At 47.1% G+C, this 16,059-nt stretch overlaps 2 protein-coding genes and 1 non-coding gene across 6 annotated transcripts in view; 2 read left to right on the plus strand and 1 right to left on the minus strand.

Moving 5' to 3' along the window:
• Window positions 1-4,320: 4,320 nt before the first annotated feature.
• olfml1 (olfactomedin-like 1) lies at window positions 4,321-6,560 on the plus strand. The gene is made up of 4 exons (XM_047050831.1): window positions 4,321-4,648; window positions 4,905-5,199; window positions 5,468-5,763; window positions 6,060-6,560. The coding sequence occupies exons 1-4, from the start codon at window positions 4,526-4,528 to the stop codon at window positions 6,552-6,554; spliced, it is 1,209 nt and encodes a 402-aa protein (XP_046906787.1). The 5' UTR covers window positions 4,321-4,525; the 3' UTR covers window positions 6,555-6,560.
• Window positions 6,561-6,821: 261 nt separating this feature from the next.
• Window positions 6,822-16,059, plus strand: part of ppfibp2b (PPFIA binding protein 2b) — a 51,615-nt gene continuing 42,377 nt past the window's right edge. For 2 of the 4 annotated variants that reach the window (XM_047050839.1, XM_047050840.1), the window contains exon 1: window positions 11,554-11,957. In XM_047050839.1, the coding sequence (XP_046906795.1) occupies window positions 11,925-11,957 (33 nt within the window). In that variant the 5' untranslated portion in view covers window positions 11,554-11,924. Of the gene's footprint in view, window positions 7,243-11,553; window positions 11,958-16,059 lie in introns of those variants that run through there. The other 2 variants (XM_047050841.1, XM_047050842.1) reach the window with 2 other exon arrangements.
• trnac-gca lies at window positions 10,747-10,818 on the minus strand. The gene has a single exon. It is a non-coding gene; the product is annotated as a tRNA-Cys (tRNA).

Consider the following 16,059-nt stretch of genomic DNA (forward strand, 5'->3'; position numbering starts at 1 on the left):
ACCTGTTTTCCTGTCAAAACATTCTGAAAATGGATGTGACAGTGCTTTTGTTCAGAACAGGTTGGATTCTTTGCCCAGCTTCTCTAAGTGAAAGGCCATGATTGATAAAGTGATCAATAACAGTTGCCGGAATGTCATCAGAAACTTGAGCCGTTCCAACTCTACCTCAGCCTCGCACTCGGACTCCTCTTCTTCGGACGCCTCACTCTCATCTGCCTCAGACCTCTTCCATTCATGTTGGCAAACAACAACACAGACGCTGCACCTTGTAAGGCCTGCAGACTGATTTCTACTTGAAGATTCGTGTGAAGGAGTGTCAAACAGGTTGCTTCAGTGCTTCCATACTGATGTAGGTCTTTTCTAATAGTTAGGAGCGGAGGGTTTCTGTTTGGTTACCATAGCTAAAACAATGGAGTTTGGACTGCTTGAATGACATCCGTGTTAACTGTTCTGCAAAAGGGTGGGGAAAATGTGTCGACCCAATGAGAAAGGGTTACCACATTTGGAAAAGGACTCTTCTGCTCTGCTGAGGCAGTGATGATGGAAACCGAGTGGATCCCAGTTTCTTGAAGCAGGTCAAAGCAATCAAGAAAAACTGCTCACCACTGATACCCTCCATTTGGAAGCAACTGGTTTGTTGTGAGTCGGTGAGCAGTGTACTTAAATGACAACTCGAAAAGACAGCGTCATCTCAGACAGGTGGTAGATATGTGATGCTGTGTGGTTTGTACTTGAGGATTTTGGGACAGGCCACTCCTGTCTGTTTGTCGTTATCTGCTGCTGACGGATGCTGTTCAGACAGGGAGACGCACAGGAATGTCCTCCATGTCGTTCTCACATACGGCATAAAGATGTATGTTTAGAAGTCACACACACACACACACAAACGGTTTGAGAAATGACCCAACTACACACACATGCAGTGCACAAACTGACAGTGCATACACATACCCATCACACCATTTAGCATCTCAAAGGTGCATTTACAGAGCTGGCAAAGCAAAGGGACATCAAATAATCCAGTGCAACTTTATAGATAATTTCCTCTGAAGTGCCAGGAAATGTCATCATTATACAGTTTGCTATTCTGATTCTCACTGATGGGACAAAGGTGGAGATGGGGAAGGGGGGGGGGGGGCATGAAAAAAAGATGTGAAGGAATTATGGTAATGTCAGGAGAGGTTGATGGCAGCACTGGTTCAAGGGACCTGGAGGTGAATTGCTATGATAATATCATCCACCATTTGGAGGGGAGGACTCACTGGGAAACACAGTTGTGTTGCACAACACTGATGGGGGAATTGTGTCCCTCTTCCAGTCTCAGGACTCATGGGTGAGAACTCACAGGAAGGATTCCAACTTCAGTTTCCCACATTAAAATGTCCCAGTACACAAACTTGCTCAACTGTATCAGAATCAGAATCAGAATGGGATTTATTCGCCATGAAAGTTTGCACAGACAAGGAATTTGCTTTGGCAGGAAGGTGCATACAGTAAACATATAGGAATCTTAAATTTAAATTTAAATATGTGGTCTAACTATACTAAGGATACATAAACTAGCAATACTAAGTGGAATACAATTCAAATAAAATATACAATAAGTAAAATATAAGTTGCCAATTTACAATATAAAATACAACACAAAATACAAATATTACAGGAATTGAGTGTAGTGCAAAATGTAAATAGTTAAAAAGACATTCAGTCAGTGTGGGCTTTGGCCTTGTTGAGGAGGCCAACAGCGGAAGGGAAGAAACTGTTTGTATGGCGTGAGGTTTTGGTCCTAATGGACCGCAGCCTTCTGCCAGAGGGGAGTGACTGAAACAGGGAATGTCCAGGGTGGGAGGAGTCAGCCACAATCTTCTTCGCCCGTCTCAGGGTCCTCGAGGTGTGCAGGTCCTCGAGGGAAGGCAGATTGCAGCCAATCACCTTCTCTGCAGTGCGGATGATACGCTGCAGCCTGCTCTTGTCCTTGGCAGTGGCAGCAGCGTACCAGGTGGTGATGGAGGAGGTGAGGATGGACTCAATGATGGTTATATCTTCTATAACTAGCTAGAGGCATTCCTTCTGGGGTCTGCACAGTTTTATAGATAAGTTAGTTTTGACCAAGTGAATTGATTGGACAAGAGGCATTTCATGAGTGCTGATAATTAATATCAGTATCAATATGGAGTATAATATTCCTGGGACTTTTAACTATACAAGTATATTTAGTTTATTTAGGCCAAATAAATTATCGTTATCTTAGATTGTAACAAACCTCGCACAGCAAAGATGAACATATTTTGTTTACTTACTTACTTAACACTCTTACTTTACTGGTTACACAATAAATGTAAGCCAACAAATATGTTACAACGTAGCTGGGCTGCTATAATGTGTAGATCTACACAAAGTAACAAGCTAGTGTGCAGAAAAATGTTTGCAGTAGATGGCAACACACCAGTCCCAGTCCAGTTGCGGAACAATTTGTGCTGGCAGAGCCAAAAATAAAAAACAATTATCTTTTGTCGCTTGTAACTGTTAACAAAAAACGATGTTTTGAACTGTCTTATAAAGCAATATCACATCTGAGGTCATGCTGTTATAATTTACACTGAATATCAGCTTGGCTGCTGTAATTATCTTGGGCACTGGGCCTGCGGCTTCATAATCACAGCCGTGCCGATATTCAACCCTCCCTCGTGTGTGATATTGCTTAATTAGACGTTTTACCACTTCAGCCATATTGCTCTCATAACTAAACCAGTGACAACCAGTTATGCCAGACTAGAGCAGGTTGCATTACTATGGCATTCACATGCAGTGGCGTGGCGCATTACAGTAAGTTGAAATTCATTGTCTATGAAAATCAGTTAGCTCCATCACACACAACACAACACACACACCAAGCCCACACACACGACAACCCACACCATGTCTGACCAAATACACTACTAAACACGACAAAACATCCAAGTAGATGGAAGGCTGTAGTTTGGAGCGAGCCAGCTGCACTTTTAAAGTGCTTAGTCCAGATCACACACGGGATCATGGAGGAGCTCTGTTCACAGCTACTAGGCCTAGGCTCAGGTTGAATGTACCCACTGCTGTGGCGCTAGAAGATAAATAATGAAGTGTTGGTGTTTTGATACACTATTGTGCTTCTTCTGCATCTATTATGTATAGTACAACTACACGAGATGATTGTTTTCAGAACCCTCGTAAGGACTAGGACAACTCTGCTAAATCCGTGTTGACTGAAATTGGCACAGGGTCATGTAGAGGTAGGGGACAACTAGGCCTGCATGAACTTCTTCTTTTTTTACACAAAAACACACTGAACGATCCTTGCATCTGGCTCAATGTTTTATTTAGTATGTCAGGCTAAGATTCACAATGCCCTGTTACATACAACAGTTTATGCAGCATGTCAAAAATGCATGGATGAAGTCTTATATTGGGTAATATTTTGCAGTTTTCAAGCCATCATACCTTCTTGCTACTCTGACTGTGGAAGAGGTGCCAACCACATAGACAATAGAACAATAAGCAAACTAAGAATCTGACCAAGCAGTAACACCAAGCGGATTGTACTTCACCCCTATGGGTCAAGTACCGTCTTCACTACATTACCAACAAAATAGTAACTACTTAAAGGATAAGATTTGACTCACATCGAGTTCTTAAGGTTGTTACATCTGGCAAGAGCACACCCTTCCACCACGTGAAGTTGAAAGTGTATGGCGCCATCTGCTGTTGGAGCCTGATATGACAGCATGTGAATTTCAATCTGCCACAGATCGCATAGTAGGCTATTGGAGAGCCACAGGTGTTCATCACATGTTGTTGTCTTCTGAAATAAACATTCTATTTCAGTACAGCATCACTGAGCTCTGAAATCCTCTTTCAGAATCAAGACGACTTTTAACTTGAATGCGGCTGCGCCTGTTTAGCCTTTTTCCAGTTTTCATGACCATCTAAATTCCAAAAAACACACTCAAAACGTAATCAATATCAAACTCATGAATACGTGTTCATTATATCATCGAAGCTCTAGCCATGACCATATCTGAGTTGTATTTTCTGTATCAAGGGAAGTCAGTTCAGGAAATTCTAAACTGTATCTATTCTGAGAGTGGGTTAGAGTCTCTTATGAATGCGTTTGATCATTGACAGTCTCTTCAAACTGAGGACGTGTCAGGGGGCCATCTGGAGATTATTAGAACAAAAAAAACAACAGGAACTCTCCTATTTGGTTCTGTTTTTTCTCGTTCCATCTCTCTCCTTCTCTCTCCCCCCTCCTCGCTCTCTCACCCCCACACACAAACACGCACAGAACTTGGAACTAGAAAGTCAGTTGGAACACCAGCTCCTGGAACAGTGTAGAGCCTCACGCCTCTGGAAGGGGACCACTCACAACCAACCAGGAAGACTTGCAAGACAGCAAAAGACAAACAAGCAAGACATATACCAAAAAAAAGGGGCAAAACGCTTTTAAATAAAGCTTTTAAAGGATTTGAACAAGCTCCACTCGTCTGGAATGAGGATGTGGACATGGCTGGTCTCTCTGCTGCTCCTCACCCTGGGAGTGGCTCAAACCCAGAGATCTCCCCAGGAGGCCTTCATGATGCAATACTTTGAGCGGAGACTAGCCCAGCTGGAGGTAAGAAAGACAGAGGGAGAGCTAGAGAGGGGGAGACTGTAATATAATTCTACATCTGTTTGGTCTGGAACACTGTGTGTATAGTGTTGCCAGCAATATCTAGAATTCAACATACCAGTTGGTAACATACTTGTTAGTATTAACATACTAGTAACATACTAGCAAACATACTGAAGAATATTGGTAGTAACATACTAGTAACATTGTAGCTAGTAGTAACATACTAGTAACATACATCATCTCTTTAACCGAGAAGGAACGAGTGAACCTGTGTGAGCAGAGGAGCCAGCGCGTGGACCAGAATATCTATGCCTTCACCACAGAGGTGAGAGGTCAGCTGGCCACCATGGACGTCCAGAGGCTAGAGGTGAAGAGCCAGGTGGAGGGGGTGGCCATGCGGGTGGACAGGGTGGAGAGGGACGTGGAGTACCTGGAGAACAAGGTCCCCAACCAGCCACACATCGAGGTGGAGGAGAGCGTGCAGGAGCAGCAGCTGAGAGACGCTCAGCTCAGCCAGCTGAAGAGGAAGGCCAAGATCACAAAGGGGACGGGTGAGGGGGGGTTTGGGGGGGGGGGGGGGTGAGGGCTGCGTGTGGTGTGTGGGGGTGTGTAGGGGTGGGGGGTGAGGTGTATGTGTGTGTGTGTGTGTGTGTGGGGGGGGGGGGGGGTCTTAACCAAGAGTAAGGATATTCCAGTGGCGTGTGTTGTGAACTTGACACGTCTCAAACATGCATCAGTGATCACTGAATGACTCATCATTCAGTCATCATTGACTCAACCCTAAATGACTCCCGGTTCATGTCTTGTGCCCTGGTTCAGACTGCAGCACCATGCTGACGGGGGTGAAGTCTCTGAAGATCGTCAAGAAGGCCGGGGACGTCGACGGCTCCTGGCTCAAGGACCCCACCAAGGGCTCGGCTAAGATCTACTTCTTCAGCGGGACCAGGAACAGCACGGTGCTGGAGTTTCCCTCCCTCAAGGTGTTCACCCAGGTCAACTCCAGTCATCGAGCCCTGAGCATGCAGCTTCCCCATCCCTGGCAGGGAACAGGACACGTGGTCTATAACGGCTTCCTCTACTACCACAAGGCCGACACGCCCAACAGGATCCTGAAGGTGAGAAGAAAAGGGTCTCACCTCAGAGCGTTATCGCTGACGAGGCGTGGGGAAAAGGAGGGGGGGGGTCAAATCTCATTGCCTAGCGAGGGTTGGCAGAAAAGTGAAGTAGAAATGTTTTACTTATCTGTTCAGTAGAAAATAGACAGTGTATCCTTGTACAGATTTTACAACTCGCTTTGGATGAAAACATTTGCTGAATGAAAAAAAAGATATGCAAGTATTGCATTGTATTGCATCATGTTATATCATACCATGTCACATTCTATTCTGTTGTGTTGTGTTGCATTCTCCAGGTGTTCCTCCAGAACCAGACAATAGTTGACAGCATGCTGCTCCCTGGAGCTGGGAGGCTACCTGTCTACTCCCTCACCCCCCAGACCTACCTGGCCCTGACCGTGGATGAGCTGGGCCTCTGGGTGCTCCATGCGGACCCCGAATTCGGCGGCAATCTGGTCATCACCAAGCTGGACAAGGACAGTCTGGCGGTGGAACACACCTGGGACACGGCCTGCCAGAGCCGGGATGCCGAGGGGGCGTTCCTGACCTGCGGCACCCTCAACGTGGTGTACAACTCTCGCTACGGAGGCAGGTCGAGCGTCCAGTGCCTGTACGACATCCACGACACCATCCACCACAGCGAAGACAACCCGCTGGTGTTTTTCCCCAAGCGCTACACCAGTCACTCCAGCCTCAACTACCACCCCAAGGACAGGCAGCTGTACGCATGGGACGATGGCTACCAGACGGTCTATAAGGTGGAGACCAAGAGGAAGGTCGACTCCGCTTGAGGGGGAGGGAGGGGGCGGGGGGGGAGGGGTATTGCACAATATCTATGCAATATTGGAAGAATGATCGAAATCATATTCATTGTATCCTACTAGAACACCTGTAATAAATCAATCTACTCAAGTACAACAAGCTAGATAGAACGTCTTATTAACACTAGATGGCGCCCTTGTCTTAAGAACAGATTACTGTAATAAACGCTTGTTTCAAACCGGTCTGATGTCCCGTGCTTTCTTGAGAACTTGTAGATATTCAAAAACTGGTTTGGCTGAAGTGTGACAGGGAGCGTCTACATGGAGCCTAAGATGAAGTTACATTTAGGTTAACATATTTGATTTAACCGCTGGTTAACTTTAGTGAGGAGGCCTGTTAGGGGGGACGTGTGAACTACATGATATATAGCCTAACATTTCACTTGTGAGGACTCATCCTTTCTGATGAGAGAGCAGAGTAGCACGTGCAGCTTCCTAGTGTTCGGGACCGGGCCACCACGCCTCCTACCGTGACTTGTGACGGTGATTGGTACGGCTCTTTGATGAGCCAGAGCGCGGCGCGGCTTTGACATCCCGCCGATGTAGGACAGGACATCACTGCGCTCAAGCCTCCGGTGATCGTTAAACCGAAGGGATTCACGAGTTCAGTCACCTGGGTTGAGGCTGGACTTGAAGACTCGGGAGTTCGAAACAAACTGTAAGTAAACGATTGGTTTTGCCTAATTTACAAGATAACCTACCTAGCCTCTGTGTTGATGCAACTCGACGGTTTATTTAAGTTGATACACATAGGCTACATTGTTGCTGTGTAGTCTAATGTTTACATTAGGGATTACGTACAAAATGACAAATTTAAAAAAGGTGACATTACGTAGGCGTATAGAGAGCGATGACCTGTCTATACACGACCAAAAAGTTGCAGCATACAAGAGTTATAGGTTGGCTTTGCGGCTTGTTTTCCTCTTAATTTACTAGTCTCAGTTGCATTTATTCTATAATAACCTTAATAGTATAATTTACTTTTGAGTGACGTTTTGGAACTGTTACTGAGTGGAGCTGAGTGGGAGGTTTTAACAAGTTTTTTAAGATGCACAAAATAGGAATCAATTCAAATATACTGGTTTGTCTATGACTGGTATATCTGGTTTCTCTGGTTTAGTCATCCACAGTGCTGGCTTGATAAACGATGTTTAGTATCACTGCACTCACGCTGTGTAATTGCATGCTATCAATTATAATCCGCATGACAAGGAGTGATATGTCTTGCTGTGAATGATATGCTAATATACAAATATCAATGCTAGTGTCTGTATGCGCGTGTACGTGCGTGTGTGCTTACAGCTGCTTAGATTAATGGGTGACTCATGGTCCTAGGATGCTTGAGTGTGTGTTGAATATGGACACTGAGTTGAGAGGATGTTCAGAGGGAGTCTCTATTCTCTTGCAAATTACACACGGAGAAAGTACCATCTCTTCATGTCCTGCCTGGTTATCTTTCCCCTTTTCTATTTTCATTTATGATACCATGAAAGTGTCATTGACTGTGGCTAGCCATAACGCAAAGATTTGATGAGGTTATACCTACAAGAAGCACATACGGGTTTAAGAACGCTTTGCAGTGTGATATTTACGTAACATCAAACAGCTATACCCAGGAACAAAATCCCAACATCGGTAATCTGAAGTTAGCATGTTCAAGTGTGTGTCTAGTTCTGACCCACAAGTTTGGGAGAGGGGGGGGGGGGCATACTGTGACTGTAGTAACCAATTGTGGCATTTGTTCTCATGATCAAAGCGTGTGTTTAATGTAGACGGTATAAGCAGTCACAGCAAGCCCTAGGTTTAGATAATTATTCTGTCAACTCACAACTGTAGCTTTGTGAGTCATATGCAGTAGCCCACGGAGGTAATCCTCCGCGGTTGTGATGAGAAGGAGAAGGAAAAGGGGTGGAAGAAAAAAAAGAGGGACAAAAGAGGAAAGAGAGAGCGAGAGAGCGGAGAGCTGAGAAGGGCCTGAAGTGAAGACAGACAGGTAGGCAGGCAGGCAGGCAGACAGGTGAGTTGGTCAAAAGACTTCAGAGAATAGAGTAAGGAAAACACTGACCATCAGACAGACATTCAGACAGACCTATACCAACAGACAGATAGAAAGATATACAGACTAATCAGTTAGTCAGACAGACAGACAGATATGCAGAGAGACAGACAGAGAAACAGGCAGGCCGACAGACAGACAGGCAGGCAGGCAGGCAGGTAGGCAGGCAGAGAGACAGACAGGCAGGCAGGCAGGCAGACAGGCAGGCAGGCAGAGAGACAGGCAGACAGACAGACAGACAGACAGACAGACAGGCAGGCAGGCAGGCAGGCAGGCAGGCAGACAGACAGGCAGAGAGACAGGCAGACAGACAGACAGACAGGCAGACAGACAGGCAGAGAGACAGACAGGCAGACACACAGACAGGCAGGCAGACAGGCAGACAGAAAGACAGACAGGCAGAGAGACAGACAGGCAGACAGACAGGAAGAGAGACAGACAGAGAAAGGCCAGTCCTGGTCCTGTGCTGTGTGCCTACCCCTCCTCCACCCCCAAGAAGAAACAGAGTGTGATTGTACATCGGAGGGATGACATACCACCCCAGGACCCGGACCAGATACATAAACAGATATGCTTATTGTTGAACAACCTCCCCAGCAGATGACTGCAAATCCTGTTTTATTTCAGCATCCACAACAGCACTTCATGTTCTGTTCAGCTGGCATGACATTTGCCCAGTCCAGTGAACTGATAAACTGTATATTTCCCTTGTGTGTAAATGAATCCAACCCAGGGATGTAGGTTTGGCTTGCAAGATGAGGGAGGGGGAGTGGTTAAATGAGACTTGGGTTTCTATTAGGTTAGGTTAAGGTTAGGTTCAGGTTCGGTCAAGGTTATGTTAATGTTAGGTTAAGGTTAGGTTAGGTTAGGGTTAGATTCATGTTAGGTTAAGGTTAGATTAAGGTTAGTTTAAGGTTAGGTTAAGGCCTATTTGTCTGATGTATATTCTACTCAATGAAGCCTGCTTCTGCATGTTTCGAAAGTGTGACCCATTCCCTCCCGTATCTCCCTAGAGTGAAGGGAACGTGAACATTCAAATTGTCCCGAGTGACATTCTGACAAAGTCCAGTTGGAGTGTAAAGCAAATCTTCCCTGGATTTGTTCCCTGGAGTTTTCCTGTAACCCTGGACTCCAGACCTTTGGATAACTAGGGGACTGATTGGAGAGACACACATCCCAATCTGTTCTAGTGACTCATCACACTGATGTCAACATGGTCATCACTGAACCCCAATGCATGTCATCTCCGATGATAGCATGTTGCCTGACAAACATGTTACATTATCTGTTGATTTGGAACTTGCCCAGTGATCCTCTGAACTGTGACTCTGGAAGCAATCAATGCTTCCTCCTCCTTCCTCTTCCCTCCTTCCTCCTTCCTTTCTACTTCGTCCTTGCTTACTGCTTCCTTGCTCCGTATTCCCTGCTCCCTGCCTCTTTGCTCCCAGGCACCTCGCTCCCTGCCCCCTCGCTCCCCGCCTCCTTGCTCCCTGCCCCCTCGCTCCCTGCCTCCTTGCTCCCTGCCTCTTCGTTCCGTGGTCTGTCAGGCTGCTGTTCTGTAGCACCATGATAGACAGGGTCGGCCCCTGCCAGCCAACCAGCCTAAAGACAAACAGGGGCTCCAGAGTGAGCATTGTTTTAATCTGCGCCAGTTACATGACCATCGCCTGTCAAGGCAGATCAACCACAAGGCCTCAGCCCAGGGGCAGGTGGAGAGGGGGTGAGGGTTTGGGGTGGGGGGGGGGGGTGGAGGGGAAGGAGTCAGAGGCGGAAAAGGCTCACTCACACACACCTCACACGCACACACACCTCCTCTCTACCCTACGCCTCACACACACACACCTCCCCTCCACCCTATGCCTCACAGCTGCTATGATGAGTTGGACAGGCCAGGTGAGCAGTTCATAGCTTCAATTCCACAATTCCACTTGCAACAGCCTGTCTCATATCCTCTCGACTTGTTTCTCATCGGAGATCAGAGATCTTGAAATAAGATGAAAAGTATTTCAGCGGGTAGGCTACATGACCATAGTCAGTAGGGCAGCAGGAACGTATCTGCTATATTCTGCGATGAAATAAAACGTTTCACACCCGAAGCAGAAAAACAGGGGGCATCCGGATTTGAACCGGGGACCTCTTGATCTGCAGTCAAATGCTCTACCACTGAGCTATACCCCCATGTCATGTTTAGGAAAAAAGTAGCTTGTTAGCTTTGCTTCTATGTGCTTAAGTATGGGTTTGTGTGCTCTGCACTTCCTGTGTACATAGTCAGTTTGAGTTTTGAGATAAGAGTGCGAGTCAGATGAGGTATCCTACAGTAACTCTGCTAGGGCTGCAGGTATTGTATGGTGTGGTACGCATGTGCTGGCCTGTTATGTGATCTGGGTCCGTTCTGATCTGGCAGGCTTGTTGCAGGTGAGGGCTTTGCCACAGTAACCCGACTCTGCTCTCCGCAACCAACACACGAGGGGCTGTCAGCGAGAGACGATCAGTCACTGTGGAGGAAGTTAGCGGCGTACACCTGCGATACGGTCTATCAGGGTTTTGATTCTGTCCCACTAAAATTTCATGTTTGTTTTTCGGTGTGTGGCTGTTCAGTATCAGTTCAACTTCAACCACTCAGCAGGTGTGCAGAACGGACTACACGTCAACTGTCACTGGCTGCTGTTTTGAGATAGAAAGACCTCCCTCCACCCCCCTCTGCCCCCCCCCCCCCCCGCCCGCCCTTCCTCTGCTGTCAACAAGAGAACAATGAGGCCTTGTACATCATGCAAAAGATCATCTTTCCCTCTCAGGTGCTCTCCACCCCCCCCCCGCCCCCCCGCCCCGGCCGACCGAGCTGGCTTTGGCTCGGCTCTGGCTCTGTGATAACGAGGACGCGGGCGCTGTCCGGGGCCTCGCCGTGTCAGACACACGTGCAGCTGGCAGAATGGGACCGTGTACAAACTCTCGCCGCTCGTCGACCCGACTCAGCTGTCAGGGGGCTGCGCTGGCCGGATCCTGTGTTTACGGATTAAACGCTGTTGACGTGCTGTTGGTGTTGGGCCCTGCTGCAACCTAGAGCTGACTCAGGCCCTTTGTGATTGACTGCTTTCTGCTCGCAGGGATCTCTGGGCCCTGTTGGATGGGTCTGAATAAGGTTGTGGAAAAGGATGTGACAAACCATCTGTGACTTTTGTTACCTTCAGATACCGGCTTGATGGATTTTGATGGAGTCAAAGAATGCAGAATACATTGAATCTGACCCATGAAAACAAAAATGCATTAACAAATGCGTTCAAGGCATGTTGTATTATATACTGCAAGCCAATCCTGTGGTAAACACACTTTTATTTTCCTGAACTGGTAAAACCAGCATGTGGCGTATGTTGGTCTGGTCTACACAGACAGATGTTCATTTCCACCCCTCTCCCTTCTCTACTTCTCTTTGTTCTACCTACTCTTCCTAGATCAGCGGCTCTTATAACCAGGTAGTCTTTTACAGCGGTTGTAATTTTTCTTTATCACTTAAATAAGCCAGTTTTTGCCCTGTCTTTATGCATCTCACCAGGAATTCGAAATCCTCTCTTTCCCTCACCGTGGCAGATTGAGAATGGAAAAGAACGGAATGGAACGGCGGGAAAGTAGAAATAACAAGTCTTCTCTGCATAGGAGGTCGTGTGTTGGCTGTCACAGTGTTGTCGTGCGTGTGGACGGTGTGTGACAGCTGATGTGAGTGTGTGACAGGCCTGGGCCTCGCACCGTCCCCTGCCACAGCGATTACGCCCCGCACCCCTGACGACGACATTCTGTGGAGCTAACAAGGCCGGCGTGGCATGGCGAGATGGATGAGATGTACAGTAGATGTTAGCTGGATGCTAAATATAGGTGCCTGACTGTGCCGAGCGAGGACAACGGAGCAGTCAACTGAAGGACTGCGTTAGTTAATAGTTGAGAATGGACGGCAGTGTGAGAGTGGGCCATTTGTTGGACAGGGCTTCTGGTTGGTTTTGCTCAATGCTGGTTTTAGAGGGATTTGGAGCATGCTACTGCTTGCTAGATGCTAACATGCTGTAGAACAAGCCTGAAGCAGGTTGCTGGAGTGGAAAGTGGACTCCATATGGAGCCATCCACAAGAGCAATTTGTCTCCCCTCAAGCTTTTCTTTTGGTTTACCCTTAAACTGATCAACTTGCTCGTAAAACGTGAATAGAAGGGATTTTGTTTTCTAGGAAGCATGTGTGAAAGAGTCTCTCTTGAATAAAGGTCAGTCCAGGGAGAGTAGTGGTGTGCGCGTGTGTAGGCGTGTGTGTGTGTGGGTGCGTGACAGTGATCTAGGTTTAGCTGAGCTGGGCCTTTGGAGCTTAGTCCAGCTTGAACAGCTAGCCATGCTAATCCAAACAAACCACGTTAATTGAGAGAACGGTAAACTCACACCCTTCTCCCAGTGTGTGTGTGTGGTTGGGTGTCTGTGTGTGTGGTTGGGTCTGCGTGTGTGTGTGTGTGTGTGTGTGTGAGTGTGTGTTCAGCTATACTTCTCACGGGTACAGGTTCACGCTCTGGTATTTCCTGTTCTCCTCGTAACCACAACAATAATTGCCGGGTTCCCAAAAGCTTCCGTCGCTCAACGCAGCCCTTTTACTTAGTAACCCTGTGGAAGGGAAACAATCTCAGAGGCATCACGTTTTAGGAAGAGTAACCGTGTTAGTGAGGTAACAGATGGTGTTGTTGTCCTTGTGTGCTTCCCCCATTGCGCTCAACAGGAACAGTGCTGTGTCGGGTGCTTATGTTAACTGATTGGGTAATAGCCCAATGCCTAATAGTACTGTAAAGTCGCAGGGGACATCTTTTTCCCCCCTCTCTTTCTCTGCATCTAATTTGATCTCATTACAGATCTTCCTCTAACTTCTCCCTCTCTCTCTCTCTTCCATTATCTCTCTCGTTCTCTCCCTCCCTTTCTCTCCGCACACTTCCGTCCTCTCTCATTCCGTTCTCCCCCTCCCTTATCTCTCTATCTGTCTCTGGTTCTCTGTTTTCTCTCTCTCCTTTTCTCTGCGTCTCTCTCTCTCTCTCCCTATGGACAGCTCAGTGTTTGTGTCTATCTCCAACATGGAGGACAGGTCAGCGATCTGGAGACTGTTGCTCTGGCTGGGAAGCTGTGGTGAGATGTGTCCTTGCTGTCAGCTCCCGTTAGCTCACGGGTTAGTCTTAGTGTCAGTCCCAACGTTGGTTGTTCCTCTGCCTGGCTGTGTGTGGAGGCCACCTTGTTAATCATTAGGCCTGCTCTGTCCCACTAACGCTGAAATGCAGTTTGCATACACAGATGACGGATACACGGTTAGGAATGTCATTATTTTGTTATCTTTGTTTGTTTTCTCCAAAAAACTGATAATGATGAGAATACAGAAATGAACAATTGTGCAACCACATTGTCGTTTTTGGAACCGTACTTACAGGAACAGCTATGTAGTCACACTTCATCATGTGAAACTTGATATGGAGGGTGGAGAGGGGGGTTCAGAGGGAATGGGATATTAATATTGATCTTGTTTTGGTAACACAACCCCTTACACTCCTCCACTATACAGTACTATGTCTTATTACACTTTTGTAAAAACCTATACCTCAACCACTTGATACACTTTGCTGCTCTTACCATTGAACCCAGCCAGCTGGAGGAGGAGGAGGGGGGAGGAGGAGGCTCGCTCGCGGTAAAAGGCTGCCTCCACCTCTTCCTCTCGCTGGGTCAGACTGGAGTGGTGCCCCGTACAGCTTTGTGTGATGGGCACGTAACGATTATGCGCAAACCGTGTTTTTACTATAAGGAACCTGATTGGTTACAGGGACCAGTCAAATAGCTACATTTGTTAATGATTCCACTAGGAATGCATCTATCGGCCGAACGTCGGTATCAGCTAGCCTATTGGCAAAACTGTTATTGTAAATATCGGTATTGGCCCAGTATTTCACAATCGGTGCATCCCTAGGTTCCATGGTAGAGCAGGTCCCAAGCGAACTCAGGATACATTGTAATGGCCACATGTTTTGCATTTTGCCCAGAGCGTTTTACACTTACAAGCCGTAACAATTAGAGTAGGCTGCCACTGGTGGGCTTCTGTTAAAATGATGAGCAAAACACCAACCAGCTGCTGATGGCGCCCGCTGATGGGCCGCTGACTATGCCACCAGTGGACCGCTGCTGCCCCGTCGGTCACATGCTAGCTGGGACTGCATTCCAGACAGTTTGCAGTTCCAACATTTTCTTGCCTGACTTCAGGATAATGACTATTTGGATGCTGTTGTTTATGTTTAAGTGAATTGTCTGTTTATCCGCGGTCGGTCTGCTTCAAAGTAACCTCCTGTGCTCAACACCAACAAGCAGTCGAAAATACTAAATTGCATTGATTCTGCCGCGCGTGTTTGCAGACCCTGTTTGAGTCCCTGCTTGTTCTCATTATTTCCTGACTTGCTGCTTCCTGCATTCTGACTGTTGAGCTAGTTCAGCCAGTCACTGCTGAGGTGTTGAGTTTCAGATTCAAATGTGATTTGACTGCACCGCGCGGGATTAGCGCTCGCTCTCCACAGTCAACAGTTTAGCAGGGTGAAGGGGATGGGAGGAGAATGGCGGGGGGTGCAGAGAAAGGTAGATTCCGTGTACAAAAAGAGAGAATTGAGGTCTGCAGAATACGCTGTGTTTAGCAGTAAAACTGCACCGACAGGAACCCCCCCCCCCCCGGTATTTATACTGTAGTGATCCTCCTCAGACTGGTTCTGTATTTGGGGGAGCTGTGAGATAATCTGTAGGCCTGTGACAATTTCAGGTTTCTTTTCTATAATCAGCTATTAAGACCCCCGGGCCGTTGCATTCATCAAAACCCCAGCAACTGACATCACAGTTCACTTGTCGGTTGAATGCTGTCTCAACCGAGGCAGCTAAGTTTAAACCCAAGCTGATCAACTTGTTCTACAGGAGTTTGTGACTGAAACAAGGTGTGTCTGTTTCAGGATCAACTCTACCAAACCAGAAGTTACCAGGACGGATCAATAAACAGATAGTTCCTCATCTTGGTGGTGAAACAGGAAGCTGTCTATATCAGCATGTATTATTCTTCTTTTTTCAAGATTCAAATACAGTAATGTTCAGGGGGTGCTGTGTTCATTTGCCACCAGACATGAGCTGTTGCCTTGATGAGGTCCAACCAGGCCCTTCATTATGCTGTCAGCCTGTCTCTGCCTTGACATGCTCCACAGGAGCATGACTAGGCACGGCCTACGTACACTAGGCCAGTATAGTAGAGCATACAGTAGGCCAGTATAGTAGAGTGGATGGGTTATTAAGCTTAGTGTCCCACTGTGTTTAACTGTCACAGTACCAAGGGCCCCTGGCTTCATGGTGTCTAATCTCAGGCACTTTAAGGATTTGAGGGTTCAACACATAGAC

Source organism: Hypomesus transpacificus, unplaced genomic scaffold (assembly GCF_021917145.1).
Source record: "Hypomesus transpacificus isolate Combined female unplaced genomic scaffold, fHypTra1 scaffold_129, whole genome shotgun sequence".
NCBI lineage: Eukaryota > Metazoa > Chordata > Actinopteri > Osmeriformes > Osmeridae > Hypomesus > Hypomesus transpacificus.

What these genes read in the sequence shown, in the direction of transcription:
- olfml1 (XM_047050831.1), top strand. Translation starts at nt 4,526, where the DNA reads ATGAGGATGTGGACATGGCTGGTCTCTCTGCTGCTCCTCACCCTGGGA. An exon ending in GGAGACTAGCCCAGCTGGAG is followed by an intron (nt 4,649 to 4,904) that starts GTAAGAAAGACA and finishes TTAACCGAGAAG; the next exon opens with GAACGAGTGAACCTGTGTGA. An exon ending in CAAGATCACAAAGGGGACGG is followed by an intron (nt 5,200 to 5,467) that starts GTGAGGGGGGGT and finishes GCCCTGGTTCAG; the next exon opens with ACTGCAGCACCATGCTGACG.